The 20,840-nt window shown below is 50.0% G+C and overlaps 1 protein-coding gene across 2 annotated transcripts; it reads right to left on the bottom strand.

Moving 5' to 3' along the window:
* Nucleotides 1-574: 574 nt before the first annotated feature.
* MS4A15 (membrane spanning 4-domains A15) lies at nt 575-20,376 on the bottom strand. 2 transcript variants are annotated; one of them, XM_063693186.1, is made up of 7 exons: nt 20,312-20,376; nt 13,425-13,663; nt 9,691-9,813; nt 5,984-6,040; nt 3,822-3,914; nt 3,356-3,469; nt 575-1,700 (listed from the first exon to the last, which is right to left on the bottom strand). In XM_063693186.1, the coding sequence occupies exons 2-7, from the start codon at nt 13,647-13,649 to the stop codon at nt 1,593-1,595; spliced, it is 720 nt and encodes a 239-aa protein (XP_063549256.1). In that variant the 5' UTR covers nt 13,650-13,663; nt 20,312-20,376; the 3' UTR covers nt 575-1,592. The 2 variants fall into 2 exon arrangements, with proteins under 2 accessions (XP_063549256.1, XP_018891530.2); XM_019035985.3 differs by lacking the exon at nt 20,312-20,376 and having other exon boundaries at nt 13,425-13,677.
* Nucleotides 20,377-20,840: the final 464 nt, after the last annotated feature.

Here is a 20,840-nt window from a genome sequence, read left to right as displayed (position 1 = left end):
CCTTGCCCCACCTTCATTCCAGTGTTGTGGTCACGGCACTTAGCTACCACGTGGACCACCCTTCCTTTGGGAAGACTTCACAGAAGGGGCAACATTTAAATAGGGCCTTAAAGGAGGAGGTGGAGTTTGTTGGGTGAAGAAGTGAGTGTGTTGAGGAATGCAGCCCTGCCTCAGTTTTGGGGATGAAGAAACAGAAGGAAGGAGGAAAAGGGGTTGGTGGGAAGAACTTAGGTTTGTACTAAGGGGAGACCAAGTGGTGAGAACACGGACTCTGACGTCACATGGAACTAGGTTCGGATCCCAGTTTTGCTCCTAACTAGCTCGGTGGCCTTGGGCATATAATTTAACACCTTTAAGCTTCAGTGTCCTTAGTTGCGGAGTGGGGATATGAAGGCGTGTTTGTTTGAACCGAGATGGGGACAGAGTAAGTGTAAGCATTACACCACACAGAGCGAGGCACCCAGAGGTGCCCTTTTGTGACAGTGGGATAGTTCCCCAGGTCCTCTGATAAACGTGGGATGACCCTTGGAAGCCCCTGAGGTTAAAAAGAAAAAGTCATGGCAACAAGACCAGCTCAAAATTTAAGCCACATGGTTTATTTCCTTCTGTGGTGTGGATGAGACAAGCCATCTCATCTACCAGGCCTGGTCAACACCAGGCTGACAGTGTCTCCTTGTCCCCTGGAGACGAAGCCCAGGTCCCGTGGTAACCTTCTGTGGTAGCCTTGTCCTTGGGCTCTGGGGGTGGGGAAGGGAGTGCTGAGAGGCACAGGGAGGTCCCAAACTGCCACTGCTGTGCCCCTGTCGATGCTGACTGTGGTGGCGCCTCAGGAGTGGGCTGGAGTCAGCTCTCCCCTGAAACCTCCCCTCCCTTGGGAGATGGTGGGGGGTGGGGGGCGGGGCCAATGCTGACTTCATATTACAGACAAGGAAAATGAGGGTTTCCAGGAAGCAGGGGGACAATGCCTGGCCTACACCCAGGACTTCAGGGAGCCTGGGGAGCTGGAAGGGCCTGATGAACCTTATCTGGTTCAATACTCTAGTTTCCAAATAGGAAACCTGAGTTCCACGGATGTGGCAACAGATGACAAAGGACAGAGCTGATCTTGGGGCCAGGAGACCTGCGGCCAGGCCACTACCCTGCTGTGAGGCCTTGGTCTGGTATCGGCACCTCTGTGGAATGCCAGAGTCAGACTCTTCCATTCTGGAGGATTCCGGGCTCTCTGACCTTCCCGAGGCCTGAGGGTCAGGGCAGGCCTTGAACCTGAGTCTCCAATGAGGCCAGGATTTCCCCAATGAGCAGAGAAATGCTTAGATGCACAAGGTGGGTGTCCTGGAAGGGTGATGGGGCTCGGGGAGCTGAAGGACACACACCCCTGACGTCAGCCGGGTGTCTTTTAGAAAGAAAGCACTGGGGAAAGTGTGGGAGAGATGTCCCTGGGCACGCTTCACTCAGATGCCGGAGTATGTGTGGATGTGGTGAGGGAGGGTAGCTGGGATGGGGCTGGCCCCTGACGAACAAGGTGGGGGTGGGGAGAGGCTGGGCCCAGAGGGAAAAGGCTGGACTCCACCCGCAGGTGCCACATCTGCTACTCAGACGACTCCTTGGGCATATGCCACATTGTCGTAGGCAGGGGGCGCAGAGGCTGCCGGGCTGGGGATGTTGAAGTCTGCGCTGAAGGCGTTTGGCAGGATCACAGGCTGCAAAGAAAACAGCACTGAGCGTCCTGGAGGACGCTGGAGCTTCAGGGTAGTGGCTCAATAGTGCCCCCTTGTGGGTAATCTGAGAACAGCGCCCTGGTACTGAATTCCGCAAGTCTGAATCGCATGCTCAGGGCTCTCTGTGCAACCAATATTTCAAACAACATTTACTGGGGCCAGCTATGATCCAGGCATTGGGAATACAGCAGCGAACAAAACAGACAAAAGTCCCATTTCTCCAGGCGCTAACGTTCTGCTGTTCTTTTTTTTCTTTTCTTTTTTCTTTTTTTTTTTTTTGAGACAGAGTTTTGCTCTTGTTGCCCAGGCTGGAGTGCAATGGCGTGATCTCGGCTCACTGCAACCTCCGCCTCTTGGGTTCAAGCTATTCTCCTGCCTCAGCCTCCCGAGTAGCTGGGATTACAGGCGCCTGCCACCACGCCCAGGTAATTTTTTGTATTTTTAGTAGAGACGGGGTTTCATCATGTTGGCCAGGCTGGTCTTGAACTCCTGACCTCAGATGATCCGCCCGCCTCGGCCTCCCAAAGTGCTGGGATTACAGGCATGAGCCACCACGCCCGGCTCTGCTGTTCTTTCTCTCCCGACTGCCCTGGCCTGGTTCAGGACTTCGCTCTCTCTTGCCGGCACCGTGGCACCAGGCTCCTTGTAGCTTCCTGGCCTCGAGCCCCTGCTCGTCCACCCTCTCCACCTTCCGGCACTGGACAAATCCTCTTGACTGATTTCTCTGAACCAGCTCGCTCCCCTGCTCAGACCTTCAATCCCCCAATGCATCCCATCGTGCCCCTGCCAAGGGCACCCCACCCTGTGGCCTGCATTTGCCTGCCCGAGGCAGCCTTTGCTCCAACTGGTTCCCCTGCCTTGAACACTCACTCCAGCCCCTTTCTGTCATCACTGTCCTCCATCTTTTTTGGAAATCAAAGCTTAATTTCCATCTCCATTATGCTGCCCTCTCTGATGCCCCCATCTCCCATGTGGCCTGGGAACTCCTAAAAGTCCCACTCCTCTGGGTGCAGCACTGCCCCCATGCCCTGAGCCCGGGCCTTCCATTCTGCAAGGCTGCCTGCGGGGCTGCACAGAGCAGTGTGGCCCTGTGGGTGCTGGTGCACCCAGTGCCACGGGGAGAGCAGTCCTGTCTTCACTGACCTGTGAAGACGTCTTTGGTTTTGTTTTGGTTTTAGAGACAGCCTTGCTCTGTCACCCAGGCTGAAGGGCAGTGGTATGATCATATAGCTCACTGCAGCCTCAACCTCCTGGGCTCAAGCGATCCTCCTGCCTCAGCCTCCCAACTAGCTAGGAGTACAGGCACGTACCACCACACTTGGCTAATTAAAAATACATTTTTTTTGTAGCGATAGGATCTTTTTATGTTGCCCAAGCTTGTCTCAAACTCCAGGGCTCAAGAGATCCTCCCATCTCATTTTTCAAAGTGCTGGGGTTATGGGTGTGAGTCACCATGCCCAGCCCAAAGACTTCTTTGGGCCCCCTGACATGGATGGGACACCCCTCCTAGCGCTGTCTCTTCTTATTGCTACCCAGAGTGCAGAGGGAGGGGGCTGGAGGCAGAGCACGCTCCCAGCCAGCTGCCTTCCACAGAGGCTCAGCTCAGGTTTAGTGGACGTGGGGGTGGGGGTACTCACTGCACTGGCCTGGGCATGGATGGCTTGGCACCCGAAGTGAGTGGCAATGACCGCGATGAAGAACTCCAGGACGGTGAAGATAGTAAGCACGGCCAGATAGCCCCTGTCCACATCCTGGGGACCAAAACCCACAGAAAGGTGAGCCCAGAGTTCTAGAGTAAGGGGGTCCCCCGAGTGAGAACCACTTGCCCCAGGTCACGCAGCTAGTTGGGAGCAGAGCTGTGCCTGCAGCCAGTCCCCCTACCACCAGTCCTGCACCCTCCCCTTCACCCTGCAGGCTGCCTCCTTGCTCCTTCTGATGCCTATCTTGGGGAAGGCTCAGAGGATCCATGGATTCATGGGGTCTATAGGGACTGGCAGGCTCTGCCAACGTCCTGGCGCTGCAAACTCTCACCTCCCTACCCTCCTGGACACAGCTGCCTCATTTTCCAAGTTTTCCCACCCCGAGGGCCATCTGACAACCCACCCAGTTAGTAACACCAAAATCCATGAGCAGAATGGCTGTCCCAGCAAAGGCCCCCACGACGCTGAGGATGTTGGTGCCCAGGCTGCTCCTCACCTGCAGAGAGCAGAGAGACAGGAGCAGAGGGAAGAGGCAAAGAGAAGGAGAAAAAGCAGGGGCTGTGGCTCAGCTGCCCAGCCCCCAGCACGCTGCCTCCCACAGCCAAGGAGGCAGTGGCCACACCACCCTGCATGCAGCTGTGTTCTCATTGACTGCTCCCCTTTTCTCTTCTCCTCCCCTGGGACCTCGGGAGGAGGTCTTGTTGTCTCTCTTTCCTTCTCTCGTCTTCTTGGAAGCTGCTAGGGAGAAGGGCACCACCTCCTTTACAGCCTCTCTGGGTGGAGTTTGCAGCCTCCAGCCTACCCCGTACTGTGGCTCCCTCACCCCCAGGCCCAGCACCTCGCAGGAGAAGCTGCAGCTGAGGCCTGCTCAGGGGCATGGGTTGGGGGGAGGCCCTTTGCTGTGGACACTGAGGCCTGGTTGGGAGAGGGGTTGAGTTCATTTCCATGAGGTCCCAGGAAGTGGCTGGTGGAGTGAGGCACTGCAGACACTGGTGGGGCAGCAGGCAGGGGAGACAGGAGAGGCATGAACTGGAAGTCTGAAGTCTGGGTGGGCTGAGAGGCCTAGGACTCCAGGGTCTAAAGAGCATGCAGGGCAAGTGACTCCTGGGGTGGTCCAGGCAGCCACCCAGGGGTCACCATCCCCTTGCAGCCAAAACCTGATGGTCTCGTGACCCATAGCTGGAGCCTTCTGGTTAAACTGCCCCAAGGGGAAACATTCATGGGTGGGCTGGGGACTCTAGGACCTCTTCAGGTTTAAAGAGCCCTGATTCTTCTTTTTAAATGGCAATCAGGAGGTCATTGAGATCAGAACAGCCTCACAAGAAATCCATTAATTGATTAATTAAGCCAAAAGCTTTTATTGAGCACCTACTGCATGCCAGGCACTATGCAAATTGCTGTGAGTCCAGGAGAGAGTAAGTCAGGTCTTGTCCTCCTGGAGCTCATGGCCTGGGGGACACTGGGTTTGGTCCGGAGAGTCCTCGCTTCTAGTCCTGCCCCTCCGCAACCCATTCTCTGCCCAGCACCTGGGATACCTCCCAAGTATGGAAACAGGGCAAGGAATACCCTGCTGAAGCCTCCGTGGTCTCTCATTGTCCTTAAAACAAATCCTGAACTTGGTATTTAGGCTCTGAGTCACCTCCCTGGCCTCTCCCTCTCGGCCCACCCCTTTGCCTGTGATGGTCCGGCACTCTGGTCTCCCGTCCAGCCATGGCGTTTCCCGACTGGGCTCTTCCGTCGTTGTTGCCTTCTGAACTGTGAAGACTCGGTTCCGTGATCCCTGCTCAGGGACTCCAGACCGTCCCAGCTGAGCTTAGAATGACTCACATTATCCCGCCTGCTTCCTTTCAGTACTTCTCACGCTTGGCAACTATCTTTGTTAGTTTGCTTTACGGGTGTCTTACAAGGCACCAGAAGGTAAGTGCCATGACCTTCACTGCCGTGTTCATGACCTTCGCTGCCGTGTTCATGACCTTCACTGCCGTGTTCATGATCTTCATTGCCGTGTTCTCTGAGCCTGACATAAAGCTCACACCCTACTGTTCAAAGCCTCCATCACCTCCCAGTGCCTGCAGAAGGCACCAAGCCTTCCACAATCCAGCCCTATCATGGGATTAAATCTCTCTGTCTAATTTCTTTCCACTTTCCTTCTCCTACCTTTGCCTTCGTTGGATGGAGCCAGGCATGGTTTCAGTGGCGACCCTGCCCACACTCCTCCGTGCATTCTTCAGCTTTCCCTGTGGTATTTCTAAGTCCTCTCTGCTCACCAAGGCCCAGTAGGACTCTTACAGGAGATCTTCTAGCATCTTTCCTTTCTCGGAATGACCATGAGCATGGACCTCACTTTCCACCCTGGCTTGTGTATTGAAAGAGTATCCCTGTCTTCTCCTGGACATGCACAGTCTGCATCTGGTCTGCCTGGGTGGTGCCCCTCCCCTGGCACTTTGCAGGTCCCCTGAAGTGCTGGGGAATGAGCTGAAGGAGTGAGTGGATGGGAAGGGCAGGGTAGAGTGAGATTTAGCTGTGGCCTCATCCCCGCCCCTGGGTCCCCCTGTTCACACTCACCAGGCAACTGGTGTGGTTCTTCTCGGCTGCCACTGAGAGGGATCCGGAGATGATGAACTGTATGGGGAGAGGGGACCAGGTGAGGCCTCAGCCAGGACCCTGGGCAGGGCAGACCCTGCTTGGGATCTGTCAAGAGGTGCCAGGGAGAGACAACAGCCTCCTGATGCCACTTTCTCTGCCAGGCAGGCACCTTGGGGTCTCTCGGTAGGGGTGTCCCCTGTCCAGAGAACTAGGGCTGTGGCTTACAAGGTGAGTGTTTTCATTGACATCATATCATCAGGGCCTCATGGGGAAGGCATTGTTCCTTCAAACATTCACTCATCAAACATTTACTGAGTGAGGCTGAACGTGGTAGCTCATGCCTGTAATCCCAGAAGTTTGGGAGGCCGAGGTGGGAGGATCTCTTGAAGTCAAGAGTTCAAGACCAGCCTGGCCAACATGGTGAAACTCCAGTCTCTACTAAAAATACAAAAATGAGCTGGGCAGAGTGACGTGCACCTGTAATCCCAGCTAGTCGGGAGGCTAAGGAGCAAGAATCACTTGAACCTGGGAGGCGGAGGTTGCAGTGAGCCAAGATAGTGCCACTGCACTCCAGCCTGGGGGACAGAGTGAGACTCTGTCTCAAAACAAAAAACAGAAAAACCAAATATTTTCTGAGTGGCAGTTATGTGCCAGGAACATGACAGAGTTGAATAAGGCAGACCAGATCTCTGCCCTCAAGGAGCTTTTTTCTCTTTTTTTTTTTTTTTTTTTAAGATGGAGTCTTGCTCTGTCACCCAGGCTGGAGTGCAGTGGTATGATCTCGGCTCACTGCAACCTCCGCCTCCCAGGTTCAAGCAATTCTTCTGCCCCAGCCTCCCAAGTAGCTGGGACTACATATGCCTGCCACCACACCCGGCTAATTTTAGTATTTTTAGTAGAGACGGGGTTTCACCATATTGGTCAGGCTGGTTTTGAACTCCTGACCTCGTGATCCACCTGACTCGGCCTCCCAAAGTGCTGGGATTACAGGCATCAGCCACCGTGCCCGGCCGGAACTTATGTTCTAATTGGGGAAGACTGACACTTAGCAAACAGTGAAGAAAAGTACAGACAGTGGTGCTAAGAGCTGTGATGAGGTCATAGCGGTCACTGGGGCTACTCGAGGTTGGGTGGGTGTCAGGCTTGTCTCTGTGAGCTGGGATGACAACAGCCGGGCACGAGGCTATCCATAAGGATAGCCCAGGGACCTGCATCATGGCACCTATGTACTTGGCAGTCGCCTGACACACTGAGGTGGGGCTGGCCCTGCGTCTGCTGAGCTGAGAGGGTGGAGCTGAGCAGCGCTGCACCACTCTGGGCCTGCAGCTTAGCAGGTCTGCAATTTCCAGGGGGCACTCAGCTGCCATGTTGGGGAGACCGCAGGGACAGCGGTGGGTGGACGAGGCCCTGGGGTGACACGGAGACAGAGGACCAGGAAGGAGTCACTACAGGTCCCAAGCAGGTGTAGCTCAGCATGGTGGCCATGGGGGTGGGAAGAAGCGGACACACTCAGGCTATGCTCTGGAGGGCAATCCGGCGCGACCTGCTGCTGGGGTAGATGCGCGGCAGGGAAAGAAGACTCTAGGACAATTCTTGGGATGTGTTTAGCTTTGGCAGTTGGGTGGCTGGAGGTGCCATTTGCTGAGATGAGGAGGTGATAGGAGGGATAGGGCTGGGGACAAGCCTATGGCAGGAATCAAGAGTTTCATTTTGATATACTGAGTTGCCTTTTCAGCATCAAGCGGAGTTGTCAAGAGGGCAGCTGGGTTTAGAATCCAGCTCTCTGGGCTGGAGACAGGCATGATGTCTTATTGATGAGAATGTCAAGCCCCAGAGACAGGCAGCAACTTGCCCAGGTTCATATAGAGAAGGAGGCCTGGCTGCACCCGCATGCCGGCTGACTGCCTCTTTCCTTCCAAGTCATCCACCATCCTGGAATTCTGGGAATTTTCAACTAAGGTCTCCTTTGAGCCTCCAAGAAAAGCTATGAGCCTGCTTTCTAGAAAAATGCACATAATACCCCTGTACTTTCAGGGGTCCCCAGACATCAGCGATGTGAAGATCCAACACAATGATTAAATGTTGGAGCTCACAGGTGTCCTGCCAGGATCTCCTGACGCTCATGTCTCCTGAGATTGAAAATCAAGTTTTTGCTTTTGTTCCTTCCCCCATTTTTGAAGCTTTACTGGGCATATTTGTGATAAAGCCTGGCAGGAGGGGGCTCAGAGGGGAAAGTGACCCCTTTGTTTCTTCCTGTTGTGATTTCTCCCCATGGGTTCTCCCGATTGCAAAATTTTCCTCCACCTTCAGGTCAGGGGGACCACTCAAAGGGCCAGAGCTTGTCCCCAAGGATGGCCAGGTGACCATCCTGATCTGGATGTCATCCTGATCTGGTTGTCAGCCACTTTGTCCTCCCTGAACCCCATTCTGGTGGATTTTGTGCTCTTGCTGGAGGCAGCCTGGGCAGGGGAAGAAAGTCACTGTGCCTGGGTTCTGGAACCAACACTCACACAATGGAGACCCCTTTTATGCAAATCTCTGGCTTTCTCTCGAAAAAGGGACTTGCTCAACAGTCACCATTTGGTGCAGAATTTTAGCGTTAGTAATCCACTCACCATGCACATTATCTCTCGATTTCCTCTGCAAACTATGGGGTAGGCAGGGCCAGATCTATGAGCCCAAGTTTTAGATGAGGAAGTTGAGTCTCGAGATTCAGTGACACGCCCAAGGGACTCCATCTTAACATGCGGTGAAGCTGAGATTCAGACCCCGTTGACCTGACCCTGAGGCCTGTGCTTCCTTGGGGCAGCTGGAGGCTCTGGTGATGTATTGATGGGGGTGCAAACACCAAGGTTCGCGGTATACACTCAAGTGCCCTTTAACGTTGGCAGTGACAAGGACTCACCTGCCTGTTTTCCGGCACGGGTGAGTGGCCAGTTTGGCAGGAAGGACGTCAAAGGAATGGGCTCAGGGGCTTCAGAGCTGGTTGGACTCCCAGGGAACAGAGCTCCTGGAGGGCTGGGACCCAACTCAGGGAGCTAGAGGGTTTCTGCAGGAGGGGTTTGTTTGCAGGGTGAGGCTTAGGATCTGGGCAGTGCAGGTGGTTTGGACCCAGCCCTGATGCCCTCCATCCCTTTTTTTTTCTTTTTGAGATGGAGTCTTGCTCTGTTTCCCAGGCTGGAGTGCAGTGGCAAGATCTCAGCTCACTGCAACCTCCGCCTCCCGGGTTAAAGCGATTCACCTGCCTCAGCCTCCCAAGTAGCTGGGATTACAGGCAAGTACCACCATGCCCGGCTAATTTTTGTATTTTTAGTAGAGACGGGGTATGACCATGTTGGTCAGGCTGGTCTCCAACTCCTGACCTCAAGTGATCTGCCCGCCTCGGCCTCCCAAAGTGCTGGGATTACAGGCATGAGCCACCGTGCCCCGCCTTTCCCGTCCTTTTTGGCAGTTTCTCTGGCTGTTTGCTGGGAGCTTTTGATCCTCAGGAGTGGGGTCAGGCTCAAGTTTATGGTGAGGGTTTCGGGGAAGGAGTTAGATTTAGACTCTAGTTCTTCTGGGAAGTGCCTCCAGGCCCCCACCTAGGAGAGGCTGTGCCCAGGAGGATGGTGGGAGTGGGCGCGTGGGGGAGAGGTGAGCCTGGGCAGCACCCCCCTACCCTCCCTCTCCATGGCCCCGGCACTCACGCAAGCTCCTCCCCAGAAGGGGACGCCGCCCTCGATGAAGACGATGCCTACGTGGCCGCGGCGAACCATGAGCAGCACGCTGCCAAAGCCCAGGTGGATGAGGCCGATGAGGATCTGCACCGTCTGCAGGAAGCCCCGAGGCTCAGTGCTGCGGGCCCTGTTCCACACCGCCCCCTGCCGGCCCCGCGGAGAGCGTGGCTGGCCCCGCCCTCCTCCAGCTTGTTGGCGACTGGGAAAGAAACTCAGATTCTGTTCTTTAGAGGCGATATTATTACAGAAACCAATAGAGACACTTTTAAGGAGAAAGCTAGTTCCCCGCAGCCTACGGGACCCACAAAGCACAGCTCTCTCAGCCAGCCTGCCTCCTGCTTTCTGCTCTGATCCACGGATCTCAAGCATCGCTGTGTCCCTACCTGGCTTTCTCAGGACTCGGTTCAATGGCCCAACATTCCCTGCACTGCATGCCTCACCTTGCCCTTCCTCATCTCCCACCACCCTGTCAATCTGCAGCGAGCACCTTCTCCTAGAGCATCTTTCTATTTCAGTGTCCATCACTGATCGTCCCAGCCCTGTGCAGCAGCTGCCTCTCAGCCTGCTGAAATCTCCAGCGGGATTTTTTCTCTTTCTAAGAGTTGGTTTACCAGCACCCTACTAGTCTATGCCCAGAAGTGGGATGGTTTTCCCAAGTGTGAGCTTCTAGAAAGGTCTGCCAAATAGCAGAAACATTGCAACGTTTTGGGTAACTATTGAATTCTGGAACTGAGTGGAAAGAGATGTTGAAGACCGCTGGAATCCAGCCCTGGGAGCCCATGAGCCACTTCCGGCTCCATGACTTTCACGGGGACTCCAGTGACCAGTACTCACCACTACCCAAACCAGCATGGTCCTTTTATGGGCAGTTCTGACTGGGAACAACTAGAATTGTCATGTCAACATCACGTGGAATATATATTTCTTTCTAACGTGAGTGCCAAGTGTTTGGATATTCATGGACATGAGCCCCTGAATCTTCAGCTTCTTTTTCTCTTCAGCTACACGTCTTCCATCTTTTCAGTGTCCTCACAGGGCACAGCATGGCATGGTGTCCAAGTCGCCAGCGTTGCTCCCCTTCCTTAGATCTTTCCCCTGTGGATAGACCACCACAGCTACTGCCATTATGCCTTGGGAAACACCAGCTGCCACTTATTGAATGCCTGTCTATGCTAAGCACTGTGCTGGGGGTTTTACAGATGTGGTCTCATTTAATCCTAATGAGAAGAGGTAGGTTATTACTATTATTATTATTATTTTTGAGAAGGAGTTTCACTCTTGTTGCCCAGGCTGGAGTGCAATGGCACCATCTCAGCTCACTGCAAACTCTGCCTCCCAGGTTTAGGTGATTCTCCTGCCTCAGCCTCCTGAGTAGTGGGGATTATAGGCACCTGTCACTACCCCTGGCTAATTTTTGTACTTTTAGTACAAACGGGGTTTTGCAATGTTGGCCAGGCTGGTCTCGAACTCCTGACCTCAGGTGATCCACCCACTTTGGCCTCCCAAAGTGCTGGGATTACAGGTGTGTGCCACCGTGCCCGGCCAGAGGTAGGTTATTATTATCCTAATTTTGGAGATGAGGAAACTGAAGGTCAGAGATGTTCAGTAACTTGCCCGAAGTGTCCCAGCTATGAGGCGGCAGGCCAGCTAAGTCTGCAGTGGTATTCTTAGCGGGTGGCATTCCATAACTCTTATTTGTATTTTCCACTTTTTTGTGCTTTTCAGCAGTTTGTTTGTCTCATCAATTTTTTTTTTTTTTTGGAGGGGGAGAGCTCTGGTTCCCAGGGTCTGCTTTGAGGCTTCGAAATTCCGGCAATTGTTGACCCCCTCTTTGTCCACTGTCTCCATGGGCCACAAGTCAGTGGCTGTGTGGCCCTTGGTGTCTGTGCCCCCAGTCCAGTCCCCCTCTGCACCAATGGATGTGGTGCAGCTATTTGGATAGAATTCCAGCATGTTTGAGCCAGAGGTCCTGGATGCCACAAAGCAGAGGGGTGGAAAGTAGAACTTTAGGGTCAGCCATCCCTAGTTTACAGGATGCCATTTATCAGCTGTGTGGCCTTAGGCAAATGACTTAGGCTTAAGAAACCTCAGTTTCCTAATCTGTCCAACAGGAATGATGATCCCCTTCTTACAAGGTGGTGCTGAGAATCTAGTGAGATGATGCATGCAAAGTCCCCAGCACAGTACGTGCACCTCTCAGAGATGCTTCGTAAGTAAGAGCTGTCATCATCTTCACCTTCATCATCATCACCATTGCTTAATCTATGCTTTCATCTTCTACTTGGAGAAACTGAGGCCAAGGAACATACTGAAGAATCTACATATGTGTGTATATAATTAAAATAGCAGGCGGCCATTAGCCTGTCTCCATAATTTGAGTTCCTACATAACAAACTGCAACCCAACCAGTACATAAACACACTGAAACCTAACCTAGGAGTATATTTTTGTAACAAATAGCTGGGTTTCAGCTAATGACAAACAGCTTCAGCCAACTGATCAGACTATGCCCAAATAAGGCAAATGCCTCATGATGTCATGCCCAAATAAGGCAGACATCTAGCTGCAGCTGATCGGGAGATTTCTCTGCTTCACTTCTGTGTTTGGCCTGTAAGAGCTTACTGCTCACATAGCTGGATGGAGCTCTCTGAACCTCTTCTGGTTTTGAGTGCTGCCAGATTCCTGAATTATTCTTAGCTCACATAAACTCTGCTAAATTTAATTTGTTTAAAGCTTTTCTTTTTCTTTTTTTTTGAGATGGGGTCTCACACTGTCACCCAGGCTGGAGTGCAGTGGCATGATCACAGCTCACTGCAATCTCCGCCTCCCGGGTTCAAGCAATTCTCCTGCCTCAGCCTCCCGAGTAGCTGGGACTACAGGCACATGGCTCCACACCCAGCTAATTTTTGTATTTCTAGTAGAGACGGGGTTTCACCATGTTGGCCAGGTTGGTCTTGATCTCCTGACTTCATGATCTGCCTGCCTCGGCCTCCCAAAGTGCTGGGATTACAGGCGTGAGCCACCTCACCTGGACTAAAGCTTTTCTTTTTAACGCTACATGTATACACACACACGTGCAAATGTGTGTATGTATCTTTCTATCTCTACCTAATATTTTATGACTTCAGTATTTTATTGAGACCAATAGCTCAAGGCCATCTGAGATTGAAATCCTTCATGTGCCTTCAGCTCTATCAGGGCTGACTTTCATCTACCACTTTCATTCCATCTCATCTCCCCCTTTCCTTTGCTCATTACATTCCAGCTATGGCGAGCTTCCCCCTCTTCCTTTAACAGCCACACTCATTCTCAAGGCCTTTGCACTCTACCTGGTGAGCCCTCCCTCTCCAGCCCTTCCACTAGCTATTCCCATGGCTGGCTTCAATCTAACAGCCAGGTTTGGGCTTAAATGTCATCTCCCCAGAGAGAAGTTTCCACCTACCCTCGCTAGTATTCCCCTTAGCCCTAGTCATCGTTTTCAACCTTACTTTTCTCTTTGGAGGTTTCTGAGTCATTTGTTTACTGGTTTACTCTCTGTGAACTTTATGTGGGAAGAGTGCTTGTCTACCTGGTGCATGGCTGAATCTTTGAGTCATTACTACATATTTGTTAACTGCCTTCTCCCCTCTCCAAAACATGCATGCATGTTCCGGTGCTGGGATACTCACTACCTGCCTCAGGTTGTGCAGAGAGGCTGTTCTTACCCCCAAAACTTTGGGCTCTCCTGTCAGGAATGTCTCCACGGGCCGCAGGTCAGGTGGCTGTGTGGCCCTTGGTGTCTGTGCCCCCAGCGGTGGCTCCTCAAACTGCATAATCCCTGGAGCTTGGCACATGGATGTGGGCAGAATGGCTGGAGGTGGGCAGAGGCCACTGGCGTTGCTTGGCGGGATGACAACAAACACTCTATTGCTGGCGGGAGCTGCAGACATCGTGCTCAGAGAGCCTGGAAAACAAAGGCTTGGGAGATAATAATGGTAATGATGATTGTCACCCATGTGCATAAAGCTTTTTAGTTGATAAGCAATGTGCCTACTTCCCTTGCTTACTGCAGCCCTGCCAGGATGGCCCCAAACGCTCTCATCAAAGCTGGGGAAGCTGAGACTCAGAGAAGCGAAAGATGTCAAGGGCCTGTAGGTGGGGTAAGACTGAGATTTGAATTCCAGTCTCTCTGGTTTCAGAGGCCTTGCTCTTAATCTCTGAGCTATATTATGTAGAAAGCTCCTTCTGGAGGAGTGTATATTTAAATGCCCTTCTTTTCCCAGAAAGGGCAAGTGACTTACCTAAGGACACACAGCTAGTGCAAGGTAGAGCTTAGCTAGAGTACCGGTTTCTTCACCCCTAGACCAGGACTCACTGCCACTTCCTGCCTCTCAGCTCTCGGCTATTGAGCTAGCGTCAATAATTCCCCTGGGTATGGGAACTTCCCACCTGCTGTGGGAAGCTTTCTATTTGGCCACCCAAGCAATTACCATTGATGTAGCCAAGAAACGTGTAGATATGGAAACTTTATGCAGAGTTTATAGCTTGCAGTGAACGCCAAGAATGAGTTCTTAGACAATTCCAGCTGAGTGGGCCTCGAGGGGGGGTGGAGGGGAGCTCTTCTGAGAGAGTCCACCCCAGCATCTGTCCGCCAAGTATTTATTGAAAGAGCTTGTTAAACCACAAACATCCACTAGATGGCTTTTTGAGGGTCATGAGACACCTATGACCTTGTAAAAGCTCTCAAACCACCTTCTTAGGAGGCTGTTTTCAGCGTTCCTTATTACACACCTCAATCCTTGTCCTGTTTTTAGGGTCAAGGAGTTACATTCTCATGCATAAATAACATACACAGAGTGCCTCAGTATTATTCCATGCCCCGACCTCAAATGCCATGTACATAAGCTTGAATATGTTGCCGTGCACCCTCAACATCTCCCCCTTCTTTAATTTTTAGAGTATGTTGGTTATTTAAAGCGAGGTAAGCTTTTATTGCTTTTTCTTGGTTATAGATGCACTGAGCGACAGCACAGAGCCCTTTGTACATACCTAGCAAACAAATACAAAAAAGAATAAGTATATTGGCCATTACCCAAATGTGTATGTTTAACCCAGATAACTAAGTGTTTGGGTTTAACTATTGAAAGCCTTTTTATAATTGTTGAAGGGTATTTGTTTATAATTGCTGCGACCATTTTTTAAGTTGTTTTTTAAATTTACACTTAAGAGTGGGAATTTGAGAAGACTAATGATTGTGATAAGCCTCTTGCAGGTGTGTTTTCACTCTCTCCCAAGCATATTGGGAGCTATTATATGGCAGAGGTGTGACATAGATAGAATTATATTGCCAATTACAATATAAATGTTGATGGGTAATGAATGCCTGCTGCTGATCTCCCAGCCATTCAACAGCGGCTTTAAGAGCCTCCAGGTGAGACAGAGTAGTTTGATTAATATTTACCTGTTTTTGAAATTTATGGGTTACATTATATACCATGTGGTTCACCACTGAAGCTGTGTGAATAGATTTTGTTAGAAAAACAGCTGCAGTAGCAGCAGTTGCTAATATAATAATAGCTGAGACTAAAAAAGCAACTAAAGTGGCCAGAAATCTTTTTTTCTGAGTATGAGACAGTGCTTTTCTAAACAGCTGCAGGGTTGAATCTCCTTCCCAGCTCCATGTTAAATTTACAGGCAGCCAAAATTCTGCCCACCATTTTAAGATCATGACATAGGTTATATTTAACTATGTAACATTTCGATGAGACAGGCATGTAGAATACTAACTACTGGAAGAGACTTTACTACTATAAAAGGATTGATTCTGCTCTATATTAGGAACACTTTGCCCAAACAAAAGTATATAAGAGTGCGTAGTACAAATCACAACTGTGTCAGTAACATTATTATGGAAACGGAGGGTATAATTGCCACTGCTAGTAACATACTCATCATGTGAAAGAACCCATTCAAAAAAAGGAAGTCCTAATCTCCAAATTTGGGTATGAGCAGGGCTTAAAGCTTGTTTCCCTTTTAGTTGTAATATTGGTCCTGAAAGCCTGTACTCTGACCAGGTGATAGACTCACTGGGGACTCCCAGATCCAATAGTCTGATTTGCAGACATAAGATAACCATGGGGACTCCAATCAAGTAAGGTGCCATTATCAAACAGGCCCTTGACATGGCGCAGGCTGTCTGGATGGAGACCACTGAATGGCCTCAAACTTACATTGCCAGTCCCTACTCAGACGGCATATAGGAAGATCAGGCACTTGCGTAGCTTCATTAGAGACCTCAGTAAGATTAGTGGTAACAGCAGAAATAAAGGTCAAGTTTGCAAGCTTAGCATCCCTTTTAGGCTGATAGTAAAGATACTCCTGAAGAATAAGAGTAACACACTTAGCATGTGCTATTGTGGAAAAACAAAGAGGGGGATTACTAGACAATACAACCAAGGAGTTATTAAGTTTAATCCATCCCAAATTTTCCACTGAAGGGTGAGACAGGGGCATCCATCGACCTCTTGTCCAAGAAGTATCATTAGATGACAAAGGCAGGTCAGCATCCCACCATGAAATAACATTAAAAACAGGGAGATTTAGAACATGACTCCAGTAAACATGTTCTTGAGGTGATCCCACTTGGCAAAGGACAAGAATTACCAGCCACTCCAACATCTATGTCGTCTTACTTTCTCAGAAGTTTTCCCAATTACCCCCAGATACATAAGAAACTGATTCTCTGCAGTTACAGAGGCTTCTATGCCTGCAAGCCGGATAGTTGCCTGTTGATCCAATTTCTTTAGCTGTCCCCAGGTAATGTCAGGTGCCTTCTGAGTCATCACCGTCATTGTCAGTCGATTCTCCAATGACAGGTCCTGTTCTCGAGAAGAGGGCCCGATATTCCCCCTTTTTTGTTTATTAAGATATACTTTAGGAGTTTGATGAGCTTGTTTAATAATGGCCTGACCGGTTGAGTTGCAGAGAATCCCAGTCTTGTGTTGTATGTTGATCTTATTGCCAAAGTTGCAATGCATAGCCAAAGTGAGCACTAAGATAGCAGGGGCCGTTATCAGTTTTACAGTTTGTGGAAGGCCTGGAGTCATAATAGATTCAAACAAATGAGCAACTGCATCTTTAGTTTTTTCTCCGGCATGGGGGATAGCATGTATTAGGTCTATATAAGTGTCCACAGTAACGTGGAGAGATTTAAAACGTCCAAAGGGTGGATACTGAGTAACATCAGTTTGCCAGATAGCATTAGGCACCAGACCTCGTGGGTTGGCACCAAGTCCTAAGGAAAAAGGGGAAAGAGAATGCCATTGGCAATCAGGATAAGTTTTAATAATCATGTGAGCTTGAGCAAGTGTTAAATGAAACTGTTGTTTAAGACTGCAGGCGTTCTGATGGAAAAAAGCATGATCAGCTTGAACTCGCAAAAAAGCAGGAGAGTCTGCAAACCACATCTGTGTGTGTACCAGAGCATTAGCTCGAGCGTTCCCTTCTGATAAGGGACCAGGTAGCCCAGAATGAGAGTGAATATGTGTGATGTAAAGAGGGTGATGATCGAAGGGGGCTTGCCCCTCCACACCTGTGGGTATTTCTCGTCAGGTGGAGACAAGAGACTGAGAAAAGAAATAAGACACAAAGTACAGAGAAAGAATGGTGGGCCCAGGGGTCCGGCACACTCAGCATGCGAGGAACTGCACCGGCGCCGGTCTCCGAGTTCCCTCAGGGTTTACTGATTACTATTTTCACTATCTTGGCATGGGGGGTACGGCAGAAGAATAGGGTGAACAGGGTGATGGTGGGGAGAAGGTCAGCAGGAAAACATGTGAGTAAGGGAATCTGCGTCATAAATAAGTTCAAGGGAAGGTACTGTGCCCAGATGTGCACGTAGGCTAGATTTATGTTTCTCTTCACCCAAACATCTCAGTTAGTAAAGAGTAACAGAGCAGTATTGCTGCCAGCATATCTCGCCTCCAGCCACAGGGCAGTTTTCTCCTATCTCAGAATAGAACGAATAGTCGGCTTTACACCGAGACATTCCATTCCCAGGGACATGCGGGAAACAGAGGACTTCCTCTTATCTCAACCACAAAGAGGCCTTCCTCTTTTACTAATCCTCCTCAGCACAGACCCTTTACGGGTGTCGGGCTAGGGGATGGTAAGGTCTTTCCAATCCCACGAGGCCATATCTCGGGCTGTCTCAGTCGGGGGAAACCTTGGACAATACCCAGGCTTTCTTGGGCAGAGGTCCCTGCGGCTTTCCGCAGTGCATCGTGTCCCTGGTTAACAGAGAATGGAGAATGGCGATGACTTTTACCAAGCATACTGTCTGCAAACATATGGTTAACAAGGCACATCCTGCACAGCCCTAAATCCCTTAAACCTTGATTCAATACAGCACATGTTTCTGTGAGCACAGGGTTGGGGCTAAAGTTACAGGTTAACAGCATCTCAAAGCATAACAATTTTTCTTTGTACAGATCAAAATGGAGTTTCTTTTGTCTTCCTTTTCTACATAGGCACAGTAACAGTCTGATCTCTCTTTTCCCCACAATGATGGGCACAGAGGAACTCTTACGCTGCGAGAAACAAAGCTAGTAGGGGTTCATTAGTAATGCCCTTCACATGTGCAGGATCTAAATGAGTAATACTACACACCGCGTAAGCGGAATCACTAACTATGTTTATGTCTTGGTGAGGAAAAGTTTGTAAGGCCAATATCAGGGCACCTAACTCTGCCTGTTGCGTAGTTTTAAAATGTTCCTGGATTTTGTGCTGCCATTTCTGCATGGCATATTGCCACACTGTAGCTGCTCTTCCAGTTTTTCCTAAACCATCTGTAAAGACAGTAGTGGCATGAAGCAAGGGCTGAGAAACAACAATAGATACAAATTTAACAGGCACAGTTTGTGAAAAGTTCAGGAGCTTAGAAGCTGGTAAATGAAAGCTGATATTACCAATAAAGTCAGCTATTGCGATTTGCCAATCAAGAGCACAAGCTAGAAGAGTATGAAATTGTTTTTTGCTTAAAGGTAGGAAAACAGTAGCAGGGTTATTTTTGCCATATGCCTGGTTAGGTCACAATTATAATATGTGGTTCCAGTCATTATTGCAGCAAAAGTTTGAGTCAGATGAGTTGTAGTGCCTATATTTTGGCATGCTTTAATAAACACACTGATTTCAGCGGCAGTGGCTTAGACTGGAGTTATTGCTGTCTGACAATCCTTATTTGCTTTTTCAAAAGCCAATTGTAACATAAGAAGTTTGGTAGCTTTAGGATGGGGTACCTGTTTTTCAATTGCAGCTTGCAGTCCGTTGATAAATTTAATGTATGTTTCTGTGGCACCCTGTTTAACTGTTATAAAGGAACCCTGGGATTGTCTTACGGGATTTTTTTTTTATGTTTGTATTGCTAGCTGTGAGCATTGAGGAAATAGATGGCCACCTGCTTGACCCTGAGTCTGAGCTGAAGCAAAAGGCCCTGTTCCCAATAGCATATCAAGTTGTATTGGGATATTATTATCCAAATTTTGCAAGGACTGCTGCATGGCTAAATCACTGTACTCACTCCACCACACAGTATATTCTGCAGCTGAAACCAAAACTTTTACCAAAATTTTCCAATCATGTGGAGTCATCTTATAGCCATTACCCAGAGCCTCAATCACCTCCTTCCTAAACGGTGAATGTACACTGTTTTCACGGATACTTTTCTTTAACTCTTTAAAGACAGTAAAAAGCAAACTCTCATGCCATCTCCTGTTGTTTTGAACAATAACACGGAATGTGCCAAAAAGCGCCTCAGAGTCTCCCTTCCTAAGTCCCTCTTGGAGGCACCCCTCTACTAAGAAAGTTTGACGAGGAGTCGGCGTTGAGGACGCGACCACCCGATCACATAGATATTCACTGACTGGAGGTCTTATCCAAGAACCATCTCTTGGGCGGCCTCCAGTCTCCTCAAGGGGGATGGGAGGCGCCATTGCCTGAACGGGGCCAACGAATACAGGTCCCTTTAAGGGTGGAGGAAAAGAGGGCAATGGCTTTTCTATAGGGGGAGGAAAAGGCTCCGGTCCGTCCTCATGATCACTAGAAAAAAATATCCTCCTTATGCCCTACAGAAGGGAATGAAGTAGAGAGAGGACCCCCCGCCCGCCTCCCGCTGTCCTGGTTGGTTCCTGTTCTTCCTTCTCCTTTAAACCTCCTGAATTCCCTTCAGGCAGAGAAGACGGGCAGTCTGACCCACCGCAATCTGGCAGATAAAGAGGATACAACACCGAGTGTACCAGCGCCCAGGTGGTCAAAACAATAACCTCAGTAAAATGACCTTGCTCATATCCTGTTTTCAGGCAGTGACCTACCTGCTCCATGACTCAAGTCTAAGGTTCCTTGATCAGGAAACCAAGGGCATTCCTGCCGAATTAAGATCATAGCGTTGTGTAGAGCTCCAGGCTCTGCAGTGCACTGGTTAGCCTTAAGTAGCTGTCGCACTGTTTTTAAAAAACACTTTGTGTTCTTTGGTCATTTCTTGACCCATGATAATCCAACCCCTGATATTTTACGCGTGGGTCCCATCCTCCTGACGGGAGTCAGGACTGTCCCTTACCGGGATTCCCCGAAAATTGATGAGTTTTCCTCCTTCACGCGTAACTTCAAGGCGATCACGTCGGGGTCACCACTTGCAGAGCTTATAGCTTGCAGTGAACGCCAAGAATGAGTTCTTAGACAATTTCAGCTGAAGGGGGCTGGGAGAGGGGGTGGGGGCAGCTCTTCTGAGAGCCCGCCCTTGTGAGAGCCTGCCCCAGCATCTGTCCGCCAAGTATTTATTGAAAGGGCTTGTTAAACCACAAACATCCGCTAGATGGCTTTTTGAGGTGGGGTCATGAGACACCTGCGGCCTTGCAAAAGCTCTCAAGCCACATTCTTAGGAGGCTGTTTTCAGCGTTCCTTATGACACACTTCACTCCTTGTCCTGTTTTTAGGGCCAAGGAGTTACATTCTTATGCACAAATAACATACACACAGTGCCTCCGTATTTTTCCCTGCCCCGACCTCAAATGCCACGTACATAAGCTTGGATATGTTGCCATGTACCCCAACACTTTAGGTGTGGCTGGCCTGGGCAAACACTTTGG

This window comes from Gorilla gorilla, chromosome 9 (genome assembly GCF_029281585.2).
Source record: "Gorilla gorilla gorilla isolate KB3781 chromosome 9, NHGRI_mGorGor1-v2.1_pri, whole genome shotgun sequence".
Classification (NCBI taxonomy): Eukaryota; Metazoa; Chordata; class Mammalia; order Primates; family Hominidae; genus Gorilla; species Gorilla gorilla.
Note: the sequence above shows the minus strand (reverse complement) of the source record. Positions and strands in the feature narration are given on the sequence as shown.